General features: G+C 44.7%; 1 protein-coding gene across 1 annotated transcript; it reads right to left on the bottom strand.

Annotated features, from left to right (window-relative positions):
- Positions 1-748: 748 nt before the first annotated feature.
- On the bottom strand, positions 749-25,485 carry cisd2 (CDGSH iron sulfur domain 2). The gene is made up of 3 exons (XM_070873153.1): positions 25,279-25,485; positions 6,321-6,535; positions 749-1,220 (listed from the first exon to the last, which is right to left on the bottom strand). The coding sequence occupies exons 1-3, from the start codon at positions 25,379-25,381 to the stop codon at positions 1,131-1,133; spliced, it is 408 nt and encodes a 135-aa protein (XP_070729254.1). The 5' UTR covers positions 25,382-25,485; the 3' UTR covers positions 749-1,130.
- Between the last annotated feature and the right edge of the window lie 490 nt (positions 25,486-25,975).

Genomic DNA, 25,975 nt, shown 5'->3' with positions numbered 1-25,975 from the left:
CTTGCGACCTCTTCTGTCTAGAAGGACAAGGGCAGCAGGCACATGAGAACACCACCACCTCCAAGTCATACACCATCCTGACTTGGAAATATATCGGCCATTCCTTCATAGTCACTGGGTCACAATCCTGGAACTCCCTCCCTAACACCACTGTGGGAGCACCTTCACCACACGGACTGCAGTGGTTCAAGGCGGCGGCTCACCACCACCTTCTAAAGGCGATTTGGGATGGGCAATAAATGCCGGCCTTGCCAGCGAAACTACATCTTATAAATAAAAACAATGACTGATAGATCTTCCATACGTCAGCCTGGAATTACCCTGATGCAAAGAAGTTCGAAGCAGTGCTGTCCCTGCTACAAGGTGGGCCTTTCTTGCTGTGGGTTGTGGTATTAGGCCACCCTCTGGCAGAATACAAAGATCCCTTGTGATGTTCTCCAGGTCCGCTAAATCCTTATACCGAGGTACTGCCCTCCTCCTCCTCCCTGGTATCCAAATATCTCTCCTCGTCCTTCAGACAAGGTATAGTGGGATTCCAAAAGGTAGCCCCACTAGTTAGCAGATCCACAATTATGTGGCAAACAGGGGCTCTTCTGTTTGTCATTACAATAAGAATTGGACCTGTAGAGGTCAGTGTAATAGACCTCAGTGTGACTTCAAGACTTGGATGGAAAGTAAATAAAGTGTTTGTTGTCCTTAGCAACTGAAAATTATTTGCACCCAGCAGAAAAACTTTCATAAACAGCAGTCATTTTTTGTAGTTTATTAATCAGACATAGTAAAGTATTTGAGCACACAACCTGTGTGTGAAAACATTGAGGAACTGCAATGTTCAAAAATAAATTCAAAAGGGTCATCTGAGTAAAGTAAAAGCACAATCCAGTTTTAAACAATTCCTTTAGTCTGTTTAATCATGATAGTGAAAGTCGTCTGCCTCAGTTATAACCACCACATTTGCACAAATTAACTTCCACACATTTGTTCGTGACACAAAACTACCACTTCTGTACACATTTTACTGTAAAGTTACATTTACTGGACTGTTAAAGTTCATGGTTGCAGTTTACAAATAAATGATCCCTCGAACATCACGAACACATATTACGTCATGATTATAGAAAATAAAAAAGTTATACTTCTTTCTTCTTAATTATCAACGGACCCACATTATCGCCCGTCAATTCATTGTGTTTGTTGTGAGACCCGTCACAAACAGGGAACTGTAGAGAGAAAACAAGGCCAATCAAATCGTCATTCCTCAGCACTTAGAGCATACTGTGGTTTAGAAACATTTTATAGCATGTTACAAGAATGCAGTATTAGAGGGAACCTGCTTTTAAGATTACCTTCAACCCTATAAAAATTTCAAATCAGTGTTTTATTACTTTTCAAAATACTTTAAAACACGAGGGCTGAAATTGCACAGTTCTAGTTCTGCTTCCACCTCATTCAGTGAGACCAACAGCAGACCTTGTAATTTCAGCCATATAATGTTTTCTGTAATTTGCAGGTGTTTTGTGAAAACATGCACGAGGTAGACACCATTGAGAAAGCTGGGACTTGCCATTGTCAATGGAAGAAAGAAATTGCATTTATATAGTGACTTATGCTCCCAGGACATCCCCAAATCCTTAAGAACCAAATTACTTTTTGAAGACTACTTTGTAGACACTTATGGGAACAAACCATCAGCAATGTGCACGCAGCACAGTCCCACAAACCATAAAATGAACAAGTTAATCTCTTGTTGGTCAAGAGAGAATTCCTTGCTAAATACTGGGATCTTTAAGTCCACTTAAACAGGCAGACGTCAGAGACCTCCGGTCTAATGAAATACAGCACTCTTGCTGGAACGTGCACATGAACATCAGGTGACAGCACAATTAGTCTCGATGGCCCACAGTCCAGCTGCCTACTGCACTGTGTCTAGGTTTATGTAAAAGAATGGTCACTTTGGCAAAGTGCTGGAGGGCTGTTGCCATCTGTGGAACTGTACTCGGGAATAAATCTTTTGGAAGGAAAAAAATATCTCAACACAAACTAGTTTACCAACAAATTCTATTCAGCTCCCCTGACTGTTCAGAGAACCTCATCTTGTTAAATCTCATTGGGAAGTTGGCTGCTGTGAAGGGTGTAAAACCGTCCTGACTGAAGAACAACAGTGCTAGCATGAGCTCAGGAGGTCAAATTAACACACAAGATTCTTCATGTTAGAAATTTAGCAGCAGCTGAAGCCTAACATCTGTGGCGTGCAGCATGCTGAGTGACCATATTTGAATGGGTTGCAAATAATCCTTAAATGGACCCTTTATCTTGTGTGGTGCACCAGTCAATCCCAACTTTTGGATCTGTTCCTCTTGTAGGAACGATAACTACAGGCAAGTAAATTCTTCTGTCCCAATATTATTCTCTCCTTGAAACAGTTGTATATACAGTAACTAAAGTTAGCCAGGATTATTGCGGTTGCTTACATTAACTTTTAAATGCCCGCCCTGTTCTCCTTCACAATCATGGGATGGGGGACTATTCTCTTTTCTATTTCCCTTGAATGCAAGGAAAATTCTCCAAGTGGGGTCTAACTCATCTGAGAGATTATCATAATGGCCAGACTTAGCAGTGAACCCGGGGACTGGGAGAAATTTAGAACTCAGCAGAGGAGGACAAAGGGTTTGATTAGGGCAGGGAAAATAGAGTACGAGAGGAAGCTTGCAGGGAACATTACGACGGACTGCAAAAGTTTCTATAGATATGTAAAGAGAAAAAGGTTAGTAAAGACAAACGTAGGTCCCCTGCAGTCAGAATCAGGGGAAGTCATAACGGGGAACAAAGAAATGGCAGACCAATTGAACAAGTACTTTGGTTCGGTATTCACTAAGGAGTACACAAACAACCTTCCGGATATAAAAGGGGTCAGAGGGTCTAGTAAGGAGGAGGAACTGAGGGAAGTCCTTATTAGTCGGGAAATTGTGTTGGGGAAATTGATGGGATTGAAGGCCGATAAATCCCCAGGGCCTGATGGACTGCATCCCAGAGTACTTAAGGAGGTGGCCTTGGAAATAGCGGATGCATTGACAGTCATTTTCCAACATTCCATTGACTCTGGATCAGTTCCGAAGGAGTGGAGGGTAGCCAATGTAACCCCACTTTTCAAAAAAGGAGGGAGAGAGAGAAAACAGGGAATTATAGACCAGTCAGCCTGACATCGGTAGTGGGTAAAATGATGGAATCAATTATTAAGGATGTCATAGCATCGCATTTGGAAAGAGGTGACATGATAGGTCCAAGCCAGCATGGATTTGTGAAAGGGAAATCATGCTTGACAAATCTTCTGGAATTTTTTGAGGATGTTTCCAGTAGAGTGGACAAGGGAGAACCAGTTGATGTGGTATATTCGGACTTTCAGAAGGCTTTCGACAAGGTCCCACACAAGAGATTAATATGCAAAGTTAAAGCGCATGGGATTGGGGATAGTGTGCTGACATGGATTGAGAACTGGTTGGCAGACAGGAAGCAAAGAGTAGGAGTAAATGGGTACTTTTCAGAATGGCAGGCAGTGACTAGTGGGGTACCGCAAGATTCTGTGCTGGGGCCCCTGTTGTTTACATTGTACATTAATGACTTAGACGAGGCGATTAAATGTAGGATCTCCAAATTTGCAGATGACACTAAGTTGGGTGGCAGTGTGAGCTGCGAGGAGGATGCTATGAGGCTGCAGAGTGACTTGGATAGGTTAGGTGAGTGGGCAAATGCATGGCAGATGAAGTACAATGTGGATAAATGTGAGGTTATCCACTTTGGTGGTAAAAACAGAGAGACAGACTATTATCTGAATGGTGACAGATTAGGAAAAGGAGAGGTGCAACGAGACCTGGGTGTCATGGTACATCAGTCATTGAAGGTTGGCATGCAGGTACAGCAGGCGGTTAAGAAAGCAAATGGCATGTTGGCCTTCATAGCGAGGGGATTTGAGTACAGGGGCAGGGAGGTGTCACTACAGTTGTACAGGGCCTTGGTGAGGCCACACCTGGAGTATTGTGTACAGTTTTGGTCTTCTAACTTGAGGAAGGACATTCTTGCTATTGAGGAAGAGCAGCGAAGATTCACCAGACTGATTCCCGGGATGGCAGGACTGACATATCAAGAAAGACTGGATCAACTGGGCTTGTATTCACTGGAGTTCAGAAGAATGAGAGGGGATCTCATAGAAACGTTTAAAATTCTGACGGGTTTAAACAGGTTAGATGCAGGAAGAATGTTCCCAATGTTGGGGAAGTCCAGAACCAGGGGTCACAGTCTAAGGATAAGGGGTAAGCCATTTAGGACTGAGATGAGGAGAAACTTCTTCACCCAGAGAGTGGTGAACCTGTGGAACTCTACCACAGAAAGTTGTTGAGGCCAATTCACTAAATATATTCAAAAAGGAGTTGGATGAAGTCCTTACTACTCGGGGGATCAAGGGGTATGGTGAGAAAGCAGGAAGGGGGTACTGAAGTTGCATGTTCAGCCATGAACTCATTGAATGGCGGTGCAGGCTCGAAGGGCCGAATGGCCTACTCCTGCACCTATTTTCTATGTTTCTATAAATGGAGCTGAATAGAATTTGTTCGTTAACTAGTTTATAGTTTTTTTATTTTTCCCGGAGTACAGTTCCACACATGGCAACAGCCCTGTTGGCAAATCAATTTCAACACAGATAATGTGAGGTGTTACATTTTGGTAAGAAAAATAAGGAGGCCACATATTACTTGGAAAATAAGAATCTAAATGGGGTAAAAGAACAAAGGGATCTCAAATACACAAATCACAAAGTAGTGACACGGGTTAATAAGGCTATTAAACGAAAGCAAACCAAGCACTACGGTTTATTTATACAAGGATAGAATTTAGAAATTATGCTCAACTTGTATTGAACCTTGGCGAGACTGCGTACAATTCAGGTCACCATATTATAAAAAGGATAGAGGCATTGGAGAGAGTGCAAAAAAGATTTCAGGAAAGGATGAACAGGCTAGGTCTCTTCCTTAAAAAGAGAAGGCTGAGGGGTGACCTAATAAAAGTCTTTAAAATGATGAAAGGTTTTGATCGAGTGAATACAGAGAGAGTGTTTCCACTTGTAGTGGAAGAGCAAAATTAGAGGCCATCAATATAAGATCGTCACCCAGAAATCCTACAGGGAATTCAGGAGAAACTTCTTTGGTGAGAATGTGGAATTCGCTGCCACAGGGAAGGGTTGAGGTGAATAGTATCGACACATTTAAGGGGAGGCTAGACAAGCATATAGGGGAGAAGGGAATAGATGGTTATGCTGATAGAGTTACACAAGAATATAAGAAATTGGAGCAGGAGGCAGCTATTCGGCCCCTTGAGCCTGCTCCGCCATTCAATAAGATCATGGCTGATCATCTACCTCAACATTTTCCTGTACTATCCCTTGATTCCCTTAATATCCAAAAATCTATTGATCTGTCTTGAATATACTCAAAGACTGAGCCTCCACACCCTGTTGGGAGTACAGAATTCCAAAGATTCACCACCCTCTGAAGAAATTCCTCCTCATCTCAGTCCTAAATGGCCGACACCTTATTCTGAGATGGTGACCCCTGGTTCTAGACCCCCCCAGCCCGGGGAAACATCCTCCCTGCATCTACCCTGTCAAACCCCTTAAGAATGTTGTATGTTTCAATGAGATCACCTCTCATTCTTTTAAACTCTAGAGAATATAGACCTAGTCTGCTCAATCTCTCCTCATAGGACAATCCCCCCATCCCAGGAAACAGTCTGGTGAATCTTCGTTGCACTCCCTCTATGGCGAGAAAATTCTTCCTTTGGTAAGGAGACCGACACTGTACACAATACTCCAGGTGCGGTCTCACCAGGGCCCCATATAATTGCAATCAGACACCCAGGTCCCTCTGAATGCCAACATTTCCCAGCCTCTCACCATTTAAAAAATACTCGATTTTCTATTTTTCCTACCAAAGGGGGTAACTTCACATTATATTCCATTTGCCATGTTCTTGCCCACTCACCTAGCCTGTCTATATCCCCATGAAGCCTCTTTGCATCCTCACAACTTACATTCCCACCTAGCTTTGAATCATCATCAAACTTAAGATATATTACATTTGGTCCCCTCATCCAAATCACTGATCTAGATTGCTAGATGAGGAGATGCGGGAGGAGGCTCGAGTGGAACATAAAGACCGGCGTGGACTGGATTGGCCGAATACAGCACAGAAGCAGGCCAAATTCTATGCAAGTTAGTTTTCTTTAAGTGCACCCCTGACTAGGCTGCCCCAAACACGGCCCGATCTCATTACCGTCTTTGATCGCCAACACCTGCAGTACGCTGCCTTGGTGAATTGTAGATCTTCAATGTTGATTTCATTCACCACTTTGGGATTTTCCTTCTGGATTTTTAGATTAATTAAGCTGTCTTTCTGTTGCTTCTTTCGGGGGATGAAGGGTCGAATGGCAAGGTACCCAAGAAGTGCAAGAACTCCGAGGAACGGCAGCAATCGCAGCCATTCTGCAACTGTGGGCAACAGGATAGAAACAATAATGATAATGCACCATTGTGGGGAAGATATCAAATGTCGAGTATCTGTTTATTCAATCAACTACCAGGTACTGAAGCTATGCTTAAAATGAACACACACTAATTTGGGGAGAGGGGGAGAATGAGAGCAGAAGGAATATACCGAAATCTGCAGCAACCACGTGTGAAATTTTGGTGGTTTAGGGAAGCAACTCATTGTTGCTGATGTTATTGAGGTAAATTTCTGCTATTAACCAGATTGGGGCCTACTAGTCGATGTTCCCTCTAATTTTTGGGGGGTGTACGGCCCATTCAAGAGGCTGCGTCGCACATGTGCGGTTTTTCCATTGTGAAACCAGCAAGCGACCTGCACAAGAGATTCCACCAGCTGTGCAGCAAAATGGGAACATTGCTACTAGCAGGAGCTTACAGCACAAATATCTTTAACCAGCTTTAATCAAAAATAAAACTTATACATTCCCTTTCACAGAATAATCTTCCCACACTTACTTTTCTTCTCCCCCAACCCTCTTAGAGAACCCCAAAAATATTAAAATAAACAACGAATCCCCAATTCCAATGTAGTACAAGCTAAATGTAGTTTTCCTGAAAAAGAGGTTATAAAACATAAAGCAAAATACTGTGGATATTGGAAATCTGAAATAAAAACAGAAAATGCTGGAAATACGCAGCAGGTCAGGCAGCATCTGTGGAGAGAGAAACCGAGTTAACGTTTCAGGTCGATGACCATTTGTCAGAGATTATAAAAGTTGCTGCTTCTGAACAGCTTTTTCTCTCTTCACACAGAATCATTTTACCCTAATGAAGAGCACGTGGCATAAATGATGATTATTAGTCGTATGGGTCCACTGTGCCAGGGATCTGCTGTTAGAAGGACATTCTTTCACCATACATCCTCCTCGAGCAGCTTGGTTTTCCTTCCCCCCACCTTGCACAAACTGCAACCCCAGTACTTTCATGTGCAGCATAGCTCGCATTAGAAACAGAGCAGGGGAAATCAACCCTGAATCCACGCACCGCATCTCAAAGTTTTATTATCCAGACAGAAAGCTGTAACCATACATTGCTACTGCAGGCAATGGAAATTATAACTCTCGGAGGAAGGCTTTATTTGCAATTTGTGCAGTTCTGGACACCACATTACCTGAAAGATGTGATTGCACTCGAGACGGTGCAGAGGATGTTGCCTAGACTGGAGAATGTTAACTATGAGGAAAGACTGGATAGGCTGGGGTTGTTTTCTTTGAAACAGGAGGCTGATGGGAGACTTAATTGAGGTGTATAAAATTATGAGGGGCCGAGATAGAGTGAATAGGATGGACCTATTTCCCTTAGCAGGGGGCGTCAATAACCAGGAGGCATAGATTTAAAGTAATTAGAAGGTTTAGGTGGGATTTGAGGGGAAATGTCTTCACACAGGGTGGTGGGAGTCTGGAACTCACTGCCTGAAAGGGTGGTAGAGGCAGAAACCCTCACCACATTTAAAAAGTACTTGGATGTGCACCTGAAGTGCCGTAACCTACAGGGCTACGGACCGAGAGCTGGAAAGTGGGAATAGGCTGGGTAGCTCTTTGTCGGCCGCACAGACACGATGGAGCGAATGGCCTCCTCCTGTGCCATGAATTTCAATGAATACAGAGATATATTTCCAATTATGCCATCAATACAGAACAATGTTTCCTTCATAACGCTATGATTTTAGGCAGCAAAATGTGGAGATGCTACACGACTGAAAATTATAGCACTTCCATAGCATCACTGACATTTTGTACTTCTTCCACACCAGGTTAGTTTGTTAACTCACCAGAGAGAACACAAATTCTCCCTCTAAGAAAATTACTTGTCACAGCATCTGGTATCTTCTAAAGCTAAATGCTGGAAGTTTATTAAAAGTATCACCTAATTATCACAATCCTGCACTTAATAAATATACACAATATGGCCTCCTCCTGTGCCATAAACTGCTAGGATTCTATATACTAAAGTCGCTTTTAGACCAGTTTTACTTTTAATCCTAGGAGGTGAGCATCAATGAGTTAGATTCTTGCAGACCAACGAAAATAGGAGCTGGATTTAGCATTGTAAGAGGTAGCGGCCTGCACACAGATCTTGATCTCTCTGGATCCAAAATAAAACAAACACCAGCCTAAAAGTGTCTTAAAACACAGAAGTGTTAGAGTTCAGCAACAAATCCCCAGCCTTCCAGTTTTGAATTGTAATGCTACTGGGCACTTCAGAATCATTCAGGGGCTTTGCCATGTAGTTACCTCAAACTGGAATTGTAAGTTGTGAGGAGGATGCAAAGAGGCTTCAAGGGGATATAGACAGGCTAAGTGAGTGGGCAAGAACATGGCAAATGGAATATAATATGGAGAAATATGAAGTTATCCACTTTGGAAAAATAGAAAAGCAGAGTATTTTTTAAACGGTGAGAGATTGGGAAATGTTGGTGTTCAGAAGGACCTGGGTGTCCTTGTACACAAAGCACTGAAAGTTAACATGCAGGTACAGCAAGCAATTAAGAGAGCAAATGGTATGTTTGCCTTTATTACAAGAGGATTTGAGTACAAGAGTAAAGACGTATTACTGCAATTATATCGGGCCCTGGTGAGACCACACCTGGAGTATTGTGCACAGTGTCGGTCTCCTTACCGAAGGAAGGATAGAATTGCCATAAAGGGAGTGCAACAAAGGTTCACCAGACTGATTCCTGGGATGGGGGGATTGTCCTCTGAAGAAAGATTGCGCAGACTAGGCCTATATACTCTGGAATTTAGAAGAATGAGAGGTGATCTCATTGAAACATAAAAAATTCTTACAGGGCTTGACAGGGTGGATGCAGGGAGGATGTTTACCCCTGGCTGGGGAGTCTAGAACCAGGGGTCACAGTCTCAGGATAAGGGGTCGGCCATTTAGGACTGAGATGAGGAGAAACTTCTTCACTCAGAGGGTGGTGAATCTTTAGAATTCTGTACTGTGGAGGCTCAGTCTTCGAGTACATTTAAGACAGAGATCGATAGATTTTTGGATATTAAAGGAATCAAAGGATATGGGGACAGTGCAGGAAAGTGGAGTTGAGGTAGAAGATCAGCCATGATCTTATTGAATGGCAGAACATGCTCAAGGGGCTGAATAGCCTACTCCTGCTCTTAATTTTTCAGTTCCTAAAACTATCCAGTGCACTTTCTTCATATTCTGTAACCTTGGTCAAGGAGTGCACATGCTTCTGATTATACAACAAACATTGTCCGTTCAAAACTAACAGACAGCATGTTTTTACATTAGAGCTACTTCAAGAAAAATAATTAAGTGGCCAGCCCTATGTTTATGGGGGATTGCACAGAAGGGCAACAATTGACAGACTTGTGCACATTCTTATTCTCTACTCTTATTTGTTGCTGTCAGATTTTATCTTCTCCTCAAACTAACCTGGCCTATTTTGCTGAATTGTCACTATCTTCTTTATCTTTGCTCTTCCACATTTCTTCCGACGTTACGTCATCTGCCATTAATCTTCCTTGTATTTTAGCTGCAACCGTCACTCACACAGCAACAGATCAAGCTCAAACTCTAAAAACACACACACACACACACACACACGTGAAAACGCTGAGAATTATAGAAATCACTCTCATAGCTTCATACACAGGATAACTAATCACAGAATCAGCTGGTTTATAGTTGGAGGCACGATTTGTGGGTCATGGTGAACTTAAGCTAGGGACCATCAAGTGGTCATTTAAAGGTTTTCCATATGTAACGAGTACAGTTCAAAAACAGAAGGCTGGTGTTCGTGCCATTTTTGAAATTGAAAGCTTGGTACTTGTAGATTAATACAAGTTGTAGCAAAACATATAAATATGCACAATTATGCAGCAAAGTACAGCATTCACAGATGTCTATTAATTTTGCTTAACTATGATTCAGGTAATTCTGCCTTGTGAACACTTTTCAATTGTCCATCCCTCGAATATCCAATTCGCCTTTAAAAAAAATTCTATTTAACTTCTCTTCAATTGGATGGAGCACTTGATTTGAGAAGGGCACAATTGTAATTTGAACCCAAGGTTTACTGCTTACGTCAAGTGATTTATCCACTCTGCCACATGCCAAGCCTCAGACACAGCGTGCAGCTCCTCCAAGCCTCAGAGCTTTACATAGAAACATAGAAAATAGGTGCAGGAGTCGGCCATTTGGCCCTTCGAGCCTGCACCACCATTCAATAAGATCATGGCTGATCATTCACCTCAGTACCCCTTTCCTGCTTTCTCTCCATACCCCTTGATCCCTTTAGCCATAAGGGATATCTAACTCACTCTTGAATATATCCAATGAACTGGCATCATCAACAACTCTTTGTGGTAGGGAATTCCACAGGTTAACAACTCTGAGTGAAGAAGTTTCTCCTCATCTCAGTCCTAAATGGCCTACACCTTATCCTAAGACTGTGTCCCCTGGTTCTGGACTTCCCCAACATCGGGAACATTCTTCCTGCATGTAACCTGTCCAGTCCAGTCACAATTTTATATGTTTCTATGAGATTCCCTCTCATCTTTCTAAGCTCCAGTGTTTAAGGCCCAGTTGATCCAGTCTCTCCTCATATGTCAGTCCAGCCATCCCTGGAATCAGTCTGGTGAATCTTTGCTGCACTCCCTCAATAGCAAGAATGTCCTTCCTCAGATTAAGAGACCAAAACTGAACACAATATTCCAGGTGAGGCCTCACTAAGGCCCTGAACAACTGCAGTAAGACCTCCCTGCTCCTATACTCAAATCCCCTCACTATGAAGGCCAACATACCATTTGCCTTCTTCACCGCCTGCTGTATCTGCATGCCAACTTTCAATGACTGATGAACCATGACACCCAGGTCTCGTTGCACCTCCCCTTTTCCTAATCTGCCACCATTCAGATAATATTCTGCCTTCGTGTTTTTGCCCCCAAAGTGGATAACCTCACATTTATCCACATTATACTGCATCTGCCATGTATTTGCCCACTCACCTAACCTGTCCAAGTCACCCTGCAACTTCTTAGCGTCCTCCTCACAGCTCACACCACCACCCAGTTTAGTGTCATCTGCAAACTTGGAGATATTACACTCAATTCCTTCATCTAAATCATTAATGTATATTGTAAATAGCTGGGGTCCCAGCACTGAGCCCTGCGGCACCTCACTAGTCACTGCCTGCCATTCTGAAAAGGACCCGTTTATCCCGTGTTGATCTGAAGGACTTTACATCGGATATACGGCACAGTAACAGGCCATTCGGCCCAACCAGTCCATGCCGGCGTTTATGCTCCATTCGAGCCTCCTCCAGTCTTTCCTCATCTAAATCTATCAGCATAACCCTCTAATCCCTTCTCCCCTATATTTTTGTTTAGCCTCCCCTTAAAATCGATACTATTTGCTTCAACCTCTCCCTGTGACAGTGAGTTCCACATTCTCACCGCTCTCTGGGAAAGAAGTTTCTTCTGAATTCTCCATTGGATTTCTTGATGACGATCTTATATTGATGGCCTCTAGTTTTGCTCTTCCCCACAGATGCAAATACTCTCTCTGTGTTGTCTCTATCAAAACTTATCATTTTAAGGACCTCTATTCGGTCACCCCTCCGTGTTCTCTTTTCAACAGAAGAGAAAAGAGACCCAGCCTTTTCATCCTTTCCTGAAATCTTTTTTGCACCCTCTCCAGTGCCTCTATATCCTTTTTTATAGAAACATAGAAATTTACAGCGCAGAAGGAGGCCATTCCGGCCCATCGTGTCCGTGCCGGCCGACAAAGAGCCGCACGGCCCTCGGTCAGCAGCCCTGAAGGTTAGATATAAACCTATGAACAATGACGGAAAGGCAAAGAGCACCCAGCCCAACCAGTCCGCCTCACACAACTGCGACATCCCTTACACTGAAACATTCTACACTCCACCCCAACCAGAGCCATGTGATCTCCTGGGAGAGGCAAAACAAGAGATAAAAACCCAGGCCAATTTTTTTTAAAAATCTGGGAAAATTCCTCTCCGACCCATCCAGGCAATCGAAACTAGTCCAGATGACGACCCTGGCCGTATTCAATTCTCTGCAGTACTTACCATTATATCTGCGCAGTCCAACAAAAGGTCATCCAGTCTAATCTCAATTACCAGTTCTAGGTCCGTAACCCTGCAGGTTACGGCACTTTAAATGCCCATCCAACCATCTCTTAAAAGTGGTGAGGGTTTCTGCATCCACCACTCTTCCAGGCAATGAGTTCCAGATCCCCACAACCCTCTGCATAAAGAAGCCCCCCCCTCAAATCCCCTCTAAACCTTCCACCAACCACCTTAAAACTATGCCCCTTCGTAATAGACCCCTCCACCAAAGGAAATAGGCCCTTACTTTCCACTATGTCCAGGCCCCTCAATATTTTGTACACCTCAATGAGGTCTCCTCTCAACCTCCTCTGATCCAATGAGAACAAACCCAGCCTATCCAATCTGTCCTCATAACTAAGATTCTCCATTCCAGGCAGCATCCTAGTGAATCTCCTCTGCATCCTCTCTAGTGCAATCACGTCCTTCCTATAATATGGCGACCAGAACTGCACGCAGTACTCCAGCTTTGCCCTAACAAAAGTATTATACAATTTAAGCATAACCTCCCTGCTCTAATATTCGATGCCTCGGCCAATAAATGGCAACCAGAATTGTATGCAGTACTCCAAATGTGCTCTAACCAAGGTTTGATACAAGTTTAGCATAACTTTTCAATTCTATCCCTCTAGAAATAAACCCGTGCTTGGTTTGCTTTTTAATAAATGGCCTTATTAACCTGTCACTACTTTGTGATTTGTATATTTGTACTCCCAGATCCCTTTGCTCTCTATCCCATTTCGATACTTATTTTCCAAGAAATGTGACCTTATTTTTCTTACCAAATTGTAAGACCTCACATTTATGTGTTGAACCTCATTTGCCAATTATATGCCCTTTCTTCAAGTTTATTAATTAATGTCTTCTTGTAATTTGTTGCAGTCCTCCTCAATGATGACTATTTCCCCCCCCCAATCCCAATTTGGTGTCATCCACAAATTAAGAAAGTGTTCTTGATTCCAGTCTAAATTGTAATATAAATTGTGAACAGCAGTGGTCCCAGCACGACCCACCTTCTGCCCCTATGAATAGCTACTCTCTGCTTTCTATCTTGAAGCCACGTAGCTACCCGCAAACTCCGCATGCTCTGACCTTCGAAGGCCTTTTGGAAATCTAGATAAATTACATCTTCTGTATTACCATTGTCTACTCTCGGTTACCTCATCAAAAAAGTAAATGAAACAAAAAAAGGGAAAGATTCGCATTTATATAGCGCCTTTCATGACCACCGGACGTTCCAAAGCTCTTTACAGCCAATGAAGTACTTTTTGAAGTGTAGTCACTGTTGTAATGTGGGAAATGTGGTTGGTCAAGCAAGATTTTCCCTTTTGAAATCCATGCTAACTATTCATTATTGTATTTTTGGTTTCTTGATGTTCATCTATTTTCTTCTTTAGTCGGGATTCCATCCTGCCACCGATGTTAAGCTGTCTGGTCTATAGTTCCCTGGACATATTCTATCTATCTGTGATAGACCTCCAGCACTACACCTTTTTCCTAACAAATTATTAAATATATGTGTAATAGTGGCTCTGCTATCTCTTCCCTAAATTCTTTTAAAATGCACGGAGGTAATCCGTCCGGACCAGGGGTTTTATCCTCTTTTGATTTTGATCAGCTTATTTAATATCACCTGTATTTTAAATGCTGTTATATCATTTCTAATTGCATCTTGCAATGTCATGTTCACTAGATCCATCTCCCTGAAGCAAAATAATTATTTACCATTTCTGCCATTGCACGACCTGTGATTTTAACCTGCCCACCCCTTCGTGGCCCTATTCCCATCCCGACTTTTTTTTTAAATTTATGTGCTTGTAGAATATTTTGCTGTTTTATTTTCTGTTCCTTGATAATTTAATTTTATAGTTCCTCTTTGTCTTCCTAATTGTTTTTATGACTTCTCTCCTAATCTCTTCGTATTCTCCCTGTTGTGCTCTCCCCTGCTGTCCATGTACTTAGTGTATTTAGACTTTCTGGTGTGTGATGCAGACAGTATTACACACCAGAAAAGTGGATAGTTATGCCAGTAAATGAGAAGTGTGTGAAATGTGGTTATAAGCACTTGGCTAGCCCACAACCACAAAGTGCAAAAAAAAGTTTTGCCGGTGAATTCAAATCACCAGTATCAAAAGTACATGAATGAATACAGACGCAATCAACAGGACTTATTCACAGCGGCCCTTTGTGGATACACTCAGCAGAAGCAAAAGCATAGAAACATAGAAAATAGGTGCAGGAGTAGGCCATTCGGCCCTTCTAGCCTGCACCGCCATTCAATGAGTTCATGGCTGAACATGCAACTTCAGTACCCCATTCCTGCTTTCTCGCCATACCCCTTGATTCCCCTAGTAGTAAGGACTCCATCTAACTCCTTTTTGAATATATTTAGTATCATCATAGGCAGTCCCTCGGAATTGAGGAAAACTTGCTTCCACTCTTAACATGAGTCCTTAGGTGGCTGAACAGTCCAATGAGAACCACAGTCCGTGTCACAGCTGGGACAGTGGTTGAGGGAAGGGGAGGGCGAGACTGGTTTGCCGCACGCTCCTTCCGCTGCCTGCACTTGATTTCTGCATGCTCTCGGCGATGAGACTCGAGATGCTCAGCGCCCTCCCGGATGCACTTCCTCCACTTAAGGTGGTCTTTGGCCAGGGACTCCCAGGTGTCGGTGGGGATGTTGCACTTTATCACCGAGGCTTTGAGGGTGTCCCTGTAACGTTTCCTCTGCCCACCTTTGGCTCGTTTGCCGTGAAGGGGTTCCGAGTAGAGCGCTTGCTTTGGGAGTCTCGTGTCTGGCATGCGAACTATGTGGCCCGCCCAGCGGAGCTGATCAAGTGTGGTCAGTGCTTCAATGCTGGGGATGTTGGCCTGGTCGAGGACGCTAACGTTGGTGCTTCTATCCTCCCAGGGGATTTGCAGGATCTTGCAGAGACATCGTTGGTGGTATTTCTCCAGCGACTTGGTGTCTACTGTACATAGTCCATGTCTCTGAGCCATACAGAAGGGCGGGTATCACTACAGCCCTGTAGTATGAGCTTGGTGGCAGATTTGAGGGCCTGGTCTTCAAACACTCTTTTCCTCAGGCGGCGGAAGGCTGCACTGGTGGAGGTGTTGGATCTCGTCATCAATGTCTACTCTTGTTGATAAGAGGCTCCCGAGCAAAAGCAAGGGATGAACAATACCCCATGGGCAATTTTATCCAAACCCATCCAGCGGAAAACAGACAGGATTGGGATAACGCAGGGTTTACACCTTCAAGCGATCCCACCCTTCAGCGAAAGCAACAGGGAACAATATTGGGCCGGGTGTAAAATCGGCCTCTCATCCCGCAGGTTAGGTTAAAATTACACCCTCCCATGAGTTTGAATGGAAATGTCCGACACGGTGAATGAGCGATCAATGCTTGGATATTCACCTTGGCCATTAATGGTTAATAATAATAACGTTCATTTATAAAGCGCCTTTAACATAGTAAAACGTCCCAAGGCGCTTTACAGAAGTGTAACAAGATAAAACAGATACATTTGACACCGAGCCACAAAAGAAAAAATTAAGAGATGACTAAAAAAAACTTAGTTAAAGAGGTAGGTTTTAAAGAGCGTCTTAAAAGGAGGAAAGAGAGGTTGGGGGGTGGGGGGGAGCTCCAGAGTTTAGGGCCCAAACAGCTGATGGCACAGCCACCGATGGTTGAGCAGTTATAATGTGGGATGTTCAAGAGGGCAGAATTTGAGGAGCACAGACATCTTGTGAGGTTATGAGGCTGAAAAAGATTAGAGAGACAGAGAGGGGCAAGGCCAAGGGGTGATAATTTTGAAATCGGGGCGTTGTTTAACTGGGAGCCAATGTAGTTCAGAAAGCACAGGGTGATGGGTGATCGTGACTTGGTGAGAGTTAGTACACGAGTTTTGGATCTCAAGTTTACGTCATGTAGAATGTGGAAAGCCGGCCAGGAATGAGTTGGGGTAGTCAAGTCTAGAAGTAACAAAGGGATGAAAAGGAGACACCAACAGGAAGCAAGGAATTGTGTTAGATAGCAAATTAGGTTAAAAAAGGGAATAGAAAAAACCATTAATAGAAACCTTTGAAGCTGGAAAAAGTTATTAATGCATTATGAAAGAGTTGGACAAGAGGTATTTATTGTAAGCAAGAGTGAGGTAAGTATGACTCAAAAAAGCTTGTTGCTTGCCAAGTCAAGGGTCAATGTCCCATCTTGAGCAGTTTAGATCTTGTCTAAATAACAAGATCTTATCCTTGTTTAGATCAGAAGGAACCAGTGGATGTGGTGTATTTGAATTTTCAGAAGGCATTCGATAGGGTGCCACAAGAGGTTATTAAACAAAATTAGGATTCACGAGATTGGGGGTAATATACTAACGTAGCCTGAGGATTGAGCCCCAGCTAGTCACAATCTATATCAATGATTTAGAAACATAGAAACATAGAAAATAGGTGCAGGAGTAGGCCATTCGGCCCTTCTAGCCTGCACCGCCATTCAATGAGATCATGGCTGAACATGCAACTTCAGTACCCCCTTCCTGCTTTCTCGCCATACCCCTTGATCCCCCTAGTAGTAAGGACTTCATCGAACTCCTTTTTGAATATATTTAGTGAATTGGCCTCAACAACTTTCTGTGGTAGAGAATTCCACAGGTTCACCACTCTCTGGGTGAAGAATTTCCTCCTCATCTCGGTCCTAAATGGCTTACCCCTTATCCTTAGACTGTGACCCCTGGTTCTGGACTTCCCCAACATTGGGAACATTCTTCCTGCATCTAACCTGTCTAACCCCGTCAGAATTTTAAACGTTTCTATGAGGTCCCCTCATTCTTCTGAACTCCAGTGAACACAAGCCCAGTTGATCCAGTCTTTCTTGATAGGTCAGTCCCGCCATCCCGGGAATCAGTCTGGTGAACCTTCACTGCACTCCCTCAATAGCAAGAATGTCCTTCCTCAGGTTAGGAGACCAAAACTGTACACAATACTCCAGGTGTTGCCTCACCAAGGCCCTGTACAACTGTAGCAACACCTCCCTGCCCCTGTACTCAAATCCCCTCGCTATGAAGGCCAACATGCCATTTGCTTTCTTAACCGCCTGCTGTACCTGCATGCCAACCTTCAATGACTGATGTACCATGACTCCCAGGTCTCGTTGCACCTCCCCTTTTCCTAATCGGTCACCATTCAGATAATAGTCTGTCTCTCTGTTTTTACCACCAAAGTGGATAACCTCACATTTATCCACATTATACTTCATCTGCCATGCATTTGCCCACTCACCGAACCTATCAAAGTCGCTCTGCAGCCTCATAGCATCCTCCTCGCAGCTCACACTGCCACCCAACTTAGTGTCATCCGCAAATTTGGAGATACTACATTTAATCCCCTCGTCTAAATCATTAATATACAGTGTAAACAGCTGGGGCCCCAGAACAGAACCTTGCGGTACCCCACTAGTCACTGCCTGCCATTCTGAAAAGTCCCCATTTACTCCTACTCTTTGCTTCCTGTCTGACAACCAGTTCTCAATCCATGTCAGCACACTACCCCCAATCCCATGTGCTTTAACTTTGCACATTAATCTCTTGTGTGGGACCTTGTCGAAAGCCTTCTGAAAGTCCAAATATACCACATCAACTGGTTCTCCCTTGTCCACTCTACTGGAAACATCCTCAAAAAATTCCAGAAGATTTGTCAAGCATGATTTCCCTTTCACAAATCCATGCTGACTTGGACCTATCATATTACCTCTTTCCAAATGCACTGCTATGACATCCTTAATAATTGATTCCATCATTTTACCCACTACTGGGGTCAGGCTGACCGGTCTATAATTCCCTGTTTTCTCTCTCCCTCCTTTTTTAAAAAGTGGGGTTACATTGGCTACCCTCCACTCCATAGGAACTGATCCAGAGTCAATGGAATGTTGGAAAATGACTGTCAATGCATCCACTATTTCCAAGGCCACCTCCTTAAGTACTCTGGGATGCAGTCCATCAGGCCCTGGAGATTTATCGGCATTCAATCCCATCAATTTCCCCAACACAATTTCCCAACTAATAAGGATTTCCCTCAGTTCCTCCTCCTTACTAGACCCGCCGACCCCTTTTATATCCGGAAGGTTGTTTGTGTCCTCCTCAGTGAATACCGAACCAAAGTACTTGTTCAATTGGTCCGCCATTTCTTTGTTCCCCGTTATGACTTCCCCTGATTCTGACTGCAGGGGACCTACGTTTGTCTTTACTAACCTTCTTCTCTTTACATATCTATAGAAACTTTTGCAATCCGTCTTAATGTTCCCTGCAAGCTTCTTCTCGTACTCCATTTTCCCTGCCCTAATCAAACCCTTTGTCCTCCTCTGCTGAGTTCTAAATTTCTCCCAGTCCCTGGGTTCGCTGTTATTTCTGGCCAATTTGTATGCCACTTCCTTGGCTTTAATACTATCCCTGAGTTCCCTTGATTGCCACGGTTGAGCCACCTTCCCTTTTTTATTTTTACGCCAGACAGGAATGTACAATTGTTGTAGTTCATCCATGCGGTCTCTAAATGTCTGCCATTGCCCATCCACAGTCAACCCCTTCAGTATCATTCGCCAATCTATCCTAGCCAATTCACGCCTCATACCTTCAAAGTTACCCTTCTTTAAGTTCTGGACCATGGTCTCTGAATTAACTGTTTCATTCTCCATCCTAATGCAGAATTCCACCATATTATGGTCACTCTTCCCCAAGGGGTCTCGCACAACGAGATTGCTAATTAATCCTCTCTCATTACACAACACCCAGTCTAAGATGGCCTCCCCCCTAGTTGGTTCCTCGACATATTGGTCTAAAAAACCATCCCTTATGCACTCCAGGAAATCCTCCCACACCGTATTGCTTCCAGTTTGGTTAGCCCAATCTATGTGCATATTAAAGTCACCCATTATAACTGCTACACCTTTATTGCAAGCACCCCTAATTTCATGTTTGATGCCCTCCCCAACATCACTACTACTGTTTGGAGGTCTGTACACAACTCCCACTAACGTTTTTTGCCCTTTGGTGTTCTGCAGCTCTACCCATATAGATTCCACATCATCCAAGCTAATGTCCTTCCGAACTATTGCCTTCATTTCCTTCTTAACCAGCAATGCTACCCCACCTCCTTTTCCTTTTATTCTATCTTTCCTGAATGTTGAATACCTCTGGATGTTGAGTTCCCAGCCCTGATCATCCTGGAGCCACGTCTCCGTAATCCCAATCACATCATATTTGTTAACATCTATTTGCACAGTTAATTCATCCCCCTTATTGCGGATACTCCTTGCATTAAGACACAAAGCCTTAACACCCTTTGTCCTTTTAGAATTTTGCTGTACAGTGGCCCTTTTTGTTCCTTGCCTTGGGTTTCTCTGCCCTCCACTTTTCCTCATCTCCTTTCTGTCTTTTGCTTTTGCCTCCTTTTTGTTTCCCTCTGTCTCCCTGCATTGGTTCCCATCCCCCTGCCATATTAGTTTAAATCCTCCCCAACAGCACTAGCAAACACTCCCCCTAGGACATTGGTTCCGGTCCTGCCCAGGTGCAGACCGTCCGGTTTGTACTGGTCCCACCTCCCCCAGAACCGGTTCCAATGCCCCAGGAATTTGAATCCCTCCCTGCTGCACCACTGCTCAAGCCACGTATTCATCTGCGCTATCCTGCGATTCCTACTCTGACTATCACGTGGCACTGGTAGCAATCCGAGATTACTACTTTTGAGGTCCTACTTTTTAATTTAGCTCCTAGCTCCTTAAATTCGTTTCGTAGGACCTCATCCCTTTTTTTACCTATGTCGTTGGTACCAATGTGCACCACGACAACTGGCTGATCTCCCTCCCTTTTTAGAATGTCCTGCACCCGCTCCGAGACATCCTTGACCCTTGCATTTGGATGAGGGAACCAAATGTAATATAATCCAAGTTTGCTGACGATAAAAAGCTTGGTGGGAATGTAAGTTGTGAGGAGGATACAAAGAGGCTTCAAGGGGATATAGACAGGCTGAGTGAGTGGGCAAGAACATGGCAAATGAAATATAATGTGGAGAAATGTGAAGTTATCCACTTTGGTAGGAAAAATAGAAAAGCAGAGTATTTTGAAATGGTGAGAGATTGTGAAATGTTGGTGTTCAGAGGGACCTGGGTGTCCTTGTACACCAATCACTGAAAGTTAACATGCAGGTACAGCAAGCAAATGGTATGTTGGCCTTTAGCACAAGAGTAAAGACGATTTACTGGAATTATAATCGGGCCCTGGTGAGACCACAGCTGGAGTATTGTGTACAGTTTTGGTCTCCTTACCGAAGGAAGGATATACTCGCCATGGAGGAAGTGCAAATGAAGGTTCACCAGACTGATTCCTGGGATGGAGAGATTGTCCTATGAGAGATTGACTAGACTAGGCCTATATTCTCTTGCGTTTTGGTGATCTCATTGAAACATACAAAATTCTTACAGGGCTTGCCAGGTAGACGCAGGAAGGATGTTTCCCCTGGCCAGGGGTCACAATCTCAGAATAAGGGGTCAGCCATTTACTGAGATGAGGAGAAATTTCTTCACTCAGAGGATAGAAACATAGAAAATAGTGCAGTAGGCCATTCGGCCCTTCTAGCCTGCACCGCCATACAATGAGTTCATGGCTGAACATGCAACTTCAGTACCCCATTCCTGCTTTCTCACCATACCCCTTGATCCCCCTAGTAGTAAGGACTTCATCTAACTCCTTTTTGAATATATTTAGTGAAATGGCCTCAACAACTTTCCGTGGTAGAGAATTCCACAGGTTCACCACTTTCTGGGTGAAGAAATTCCTCCTCATCTCGGTCCTAAATGGCTTCCCCCTTATCCTTAGACTGTGTCCCCTGGTTCTGGACTTCCCCAACATTGGGAACATTCTTCCTGCATCTAACCTGTCTAACCCCGTCAGAATTTTAAACGTTTCTATGAGGTCCCCTCATTCTTCTGAACTCCAGTGAACACAAGCCCAGTTGATCCAGTCTTTCTTGATAGGTCAGTCCCGCCATCCCGGGAATCAGTCTGGTGAACCTTCGCTGCACTCCCTCAATAGCAAGAATGTCCTTCCTCAGGTTAGGATACCAAAACTGTACACAATACTCCAGGTGTGGCCTCACCAAGGCCCTGTACAACTGTAGCAACACCTCCCTGCCCCTGTACTCAAATCCCCTCGCTATGAAGGCCAACATGCCATTTGCTTTCTTAACCGCCTGCTGCACCTGCATGCCAACCTTCAATGACTGATGTACCATGACACCCAGGTCTCTTTGCCCCTCCCCTTTTCCTAATCTGTCACCATTCAGATAATAGTCTGTCTCTCTGTTTTTACCAGCAAAGTGGATAACCTCACATTTATCCACATTATACTTCATCTGCCATGCATTTGCCCACTCACCTAACCTATCCAAGTCGCTCTGCAGCCTAATAGCATCCTCCTCGCAGCTCACACTGCCACCCAACTTAGTGTCATCCGCAAATTTGGAGATACTACATTTAATCCCTTCGTCCAAATCATTAATGTACAATGTAAACAGCTGGGGCCCCAGCACAGAACCTTGCGGTACCCCATTAGTCACTGCCTGCCATTCTGAAAAGTCCCCATTTACTCCTACTCTTTGCTTCCTGTCTGACAACCAGTTCTCAATCCATGTCAGCACACTACCCCCAATCCCATGTTCTTTAACTTTGCACATGAATCTCTTGTGTGGGAGCTTGTCGAAAGCCTTCTGAAAGTCCAAATACACATCAACTGGTTCTCCCTTGTCCACTCTACTGGAAACATCCTCAAAAAATTCCAGAAGATTTGTCAAGCATGATTTCCCTTTCACAAATCCATGCTGACTTGGACCTATCATATCACCTCTTTCCAAATGCACTGCTATGACATCCTTAATAATTGATTCCATCATTTTACCCACTACCGATGTCAGGCTGACCGGTCTATAATTCCTTGTTATCTCTCTCCCTCCTTTTTTAAAAAGTGGGGTTACATTGGCTACCCTCCACTCCATAGGAACTGATCCAGAGTCAATGGAATGTTGGAAAATGACTGTCAATGCATCCGCTATTTCCAAGGCCACCTCCTTAAGTACTCTGGGATGCAGTCCATCAGGTCCTGGGGATTTATCGGTCTTCAATCCCATCAATTTCCACAACACAATTTCCCGATTAATAAGGATTTCCCTCAGTTCCCCCTCCTTACTAGACCCTCCGACCCCTTTTATATCCGGAAGGTTGTTTGTGTCCTCCTTAGTGAATACCGAACCAAAGTACTTGTTCAATTGGTCCGCCATTTCTTTGTTCCTCATTATCACTTCCCCTGATTCTGACTGCAGGGGACCTACGTTTGACTTTACTAATCTTTTTCTCTTTACATATCTATAGAAACTTTTGCAATCTGTCTTAATGTTCCCTGCAAGCTTCTTCTCGTACTCTATTTTCCCTGCCCTAATCAAACCCTTTGTCCTCCTCTGCTGAGTTCTAAATTTCTCCCAGTCTCCGGATCCACTGCTATTTCTGGCCAATTTGTATGCCACTTCCTTGGCTTTAATACTATCCCTGATTTCCCTTGATAGCCACGGTTGAGCCACCTTCCCTTTTTTATTTTTACGCCAGACAGGAATGTACAATTGTTGTAGTTCATCCATGCGGTCTCTAAATGTCTGCCATTGCCCATCCACAGTCAACCCCTTCAGTATCATTCGCCAATCTATCCTAGCCAATTCACGCCTCATACCTTCAAAGTTACCCTTCTTTGGAATCTTTGGAATTCTCCACCCCAGAGTGCTGAGGAAGCTCAGTTATTGAGTATATTCAAGACAGAGATCACTAGACTTTTGGATATTAAGTGAATCAAGGGATATGGGAATAGTGCGGCAAAGTGGAGTTCATAGAATGATAGAAATTTACAGCACAGAAGGAGACTATTTCGGCCCATCATGTCTGCACCGTCCGACAAAGAACTATCCAGCCTGTCTCGGTCCGTAGCCCTGTAGGTTACGGCACTTCAAGTGCACATCCAAGCACTTTCTAAATGTGGTGAGGGTTTCTGCCTCTACCACAATTTCAGGCAGTGAGTTCCAGACCCCCACCACCCTCTGGGTGAAAAATTTTCCCTCAAATCCCCTCTAAATCTCCTAATCTATGCCCCCTGGTTGTTAACCCCTCTGCCAAGGGAAATAAGTCCTTCCTATCCACTCTGTCTAGGCCTCATAATTTTATACACCTCAGGTCTCCCCTCAGCCTCCTCTGTTACAAAGAAAACAACCCCAGCCTATCCAATCCTTCCTCATATCTAAATTTCTCCAGTCCAGGCAACATCCTCATAAATCTCCTCTGTACCCTCTCTCGTGCAATCACATCTTTCCTGTAATATGGTGACCAGAACTGCACGCAGTACTCCAGCTGTGGCCTAATTAGTGTTTTATACAGTTCAAGCATAACCTCCCTGCTCTTGTATTCCATGCCTCGGCTAATAAAGGCAAGTATCGCATATGCCTTCTTAACCACTTTATCATCCTGGCCTGCTATTTTCAGCGATCTGTGGAGTTGAGGTAGATCAGCCATGATCTTATTGAATGACGGAGCAGACTTGAGGGGTCGAATGGCCGATTCCTCCTATTTCTTATGTTCTTATCACCCAATCACAGAAATTACATTATTGCTGTAAGGATTAGAGGTGAGCAATACATTTCTGGGTACATCAGGAATTTGTGTGTTATGGAAAAATGTTAAGGGAATTAGCTTTTTTTCTTGAGAAAAGTGGAGATTTTGAATCCTGGAGTTGAATTTTAAGGTTATGAAGAGAATTAAAAAACGTGAAAAAAGCAGATTCTTTCCGCCTTTAACATAGTAAACCATCCAAAGATACTTCACAGGAGCATTAACAAACAACATTTGACACCAAGCCACATAGAGATATTAGGAAAGCTGACCAAACAGGTGTCCAACATTTTATTCTGCACGGGTCTCAGAGCACATTACGGAGCCTCGAGGGCCACATATAAACTTTAAATCTCTGCTGTTAATTTGCTTAAACCAGAAAATGCTGATACAAACAGCAATTTGCTGTTCTTAGGCTTTCACTCCTAATAATAACACAAGAAATAGGAGCAGGAGTCGGCCATTCGGCCCCTCGAGCCTGCTCCACCATTCAATAAGATCACGGCTGATCTTCGACCTCAACTCCACTTTCCCGCCCGATCCCCATATCCCTCGATTCCCTTAATATCCAAAAATCTATCAATGTCAGCCTTGAATATATTCAAAGACTGAGCCTCCACAGCCCTCTGGGGCAGAGAATTCCAGAGATTCACCACCCTCCGAGTGAAGAAATTCCTCCTCATCTCAGTCCTAAATGGCTGACCCCTTATCCTGAGACTGTGACCCCTGGTTCTAGACTCCCCAGCCAAGGGAAACATCCTCCCTGCATCTACCCTGTCAAGCCCTGCCCCAGGGGCCCCGCCCCTTCCTCAGGGCCCGCCCCCTGCCCCGCCCTCTCCAGGCCCCGCCCCCTGCCCCAGGGCCCCGCTCCCCGGGTTAGGCCTTCCCCCGCTCACCGACCTGTTAGCCGAGCGAAGCCGCTCAGAGTCTCGGGGATGGGCATCCGCTTGAGGTAGGCGGGCAGCTGGATCTTGATGATCCTGGCGAGGGCCTCGAGCACCATGGTCCGGGCGGCGGGCGGCGGGCGGGTCCCGGGCTCTCCTCAGGCGGCGGCGGTGCCGGAACCGATCCCCGGGCGGGCGGGCGGGGTGAGGCGACAGTCGGACAAGCACTCTCTGAGCGCGCGCGCGCTGCAAGCCCCGCCCCCGCTACCCGCGTGGCGCGGTGACGTCACCCCCGCGGCTCTGATTGGCTGCCGCGCCTGTGTGGGTGTTCACTCTTGATTGGTTGCTGCTAAGGTCAAAGCGTGAGCGGGAAAGTGCAGCGCGTGCTGGCGGGCGGCCGGAGTCAGCAAGGTCCAGGGGTCTGGCCGGAGTCAGCAAGGTCCAGGGGTCTGGCCGGAGTCAGCAAGGTCCAGGGGTCTGGCCGGAGTCAGCAAGGTCCAGGGGTCTGGCCGGAGTCAGCAAGGTCCAGGGGTCTGGCCGGAGTCAGCAAGGTCCAGGGGTCTGGCCGGAGTCAGCAAGGTCCAGGGGTCTGGCCGGAGTCAGCAAGGTCCAGGGGTCTGGCCGGAGTCAGCAAGGTCCAGGGGTCTGGCCGGAGTCAGCAAGGTCCAGGGGTCTGGCCGGAGTGTGGGCCGGTCCGGCGGGGCGGCGCGGGG

Source organism: Pristiophorus japonicus, chromosome 2 (genome assembly GCF_044704955.1).
Source record: "Pristiophorus japonicus isolate sPriJap1 chromosome 2, sPriJap1.hap1, whole genome shotgun sequence".
Lineage (NCBI taxonomy): Eukaryota > Metazoa > Chordata > Chondrichthyes > Pristiophoridae > Pristiophorus > Pristiophorus japonicus.
This window is presented reverse-complemented; position numbering and strand designations above follow the sequence as displayed.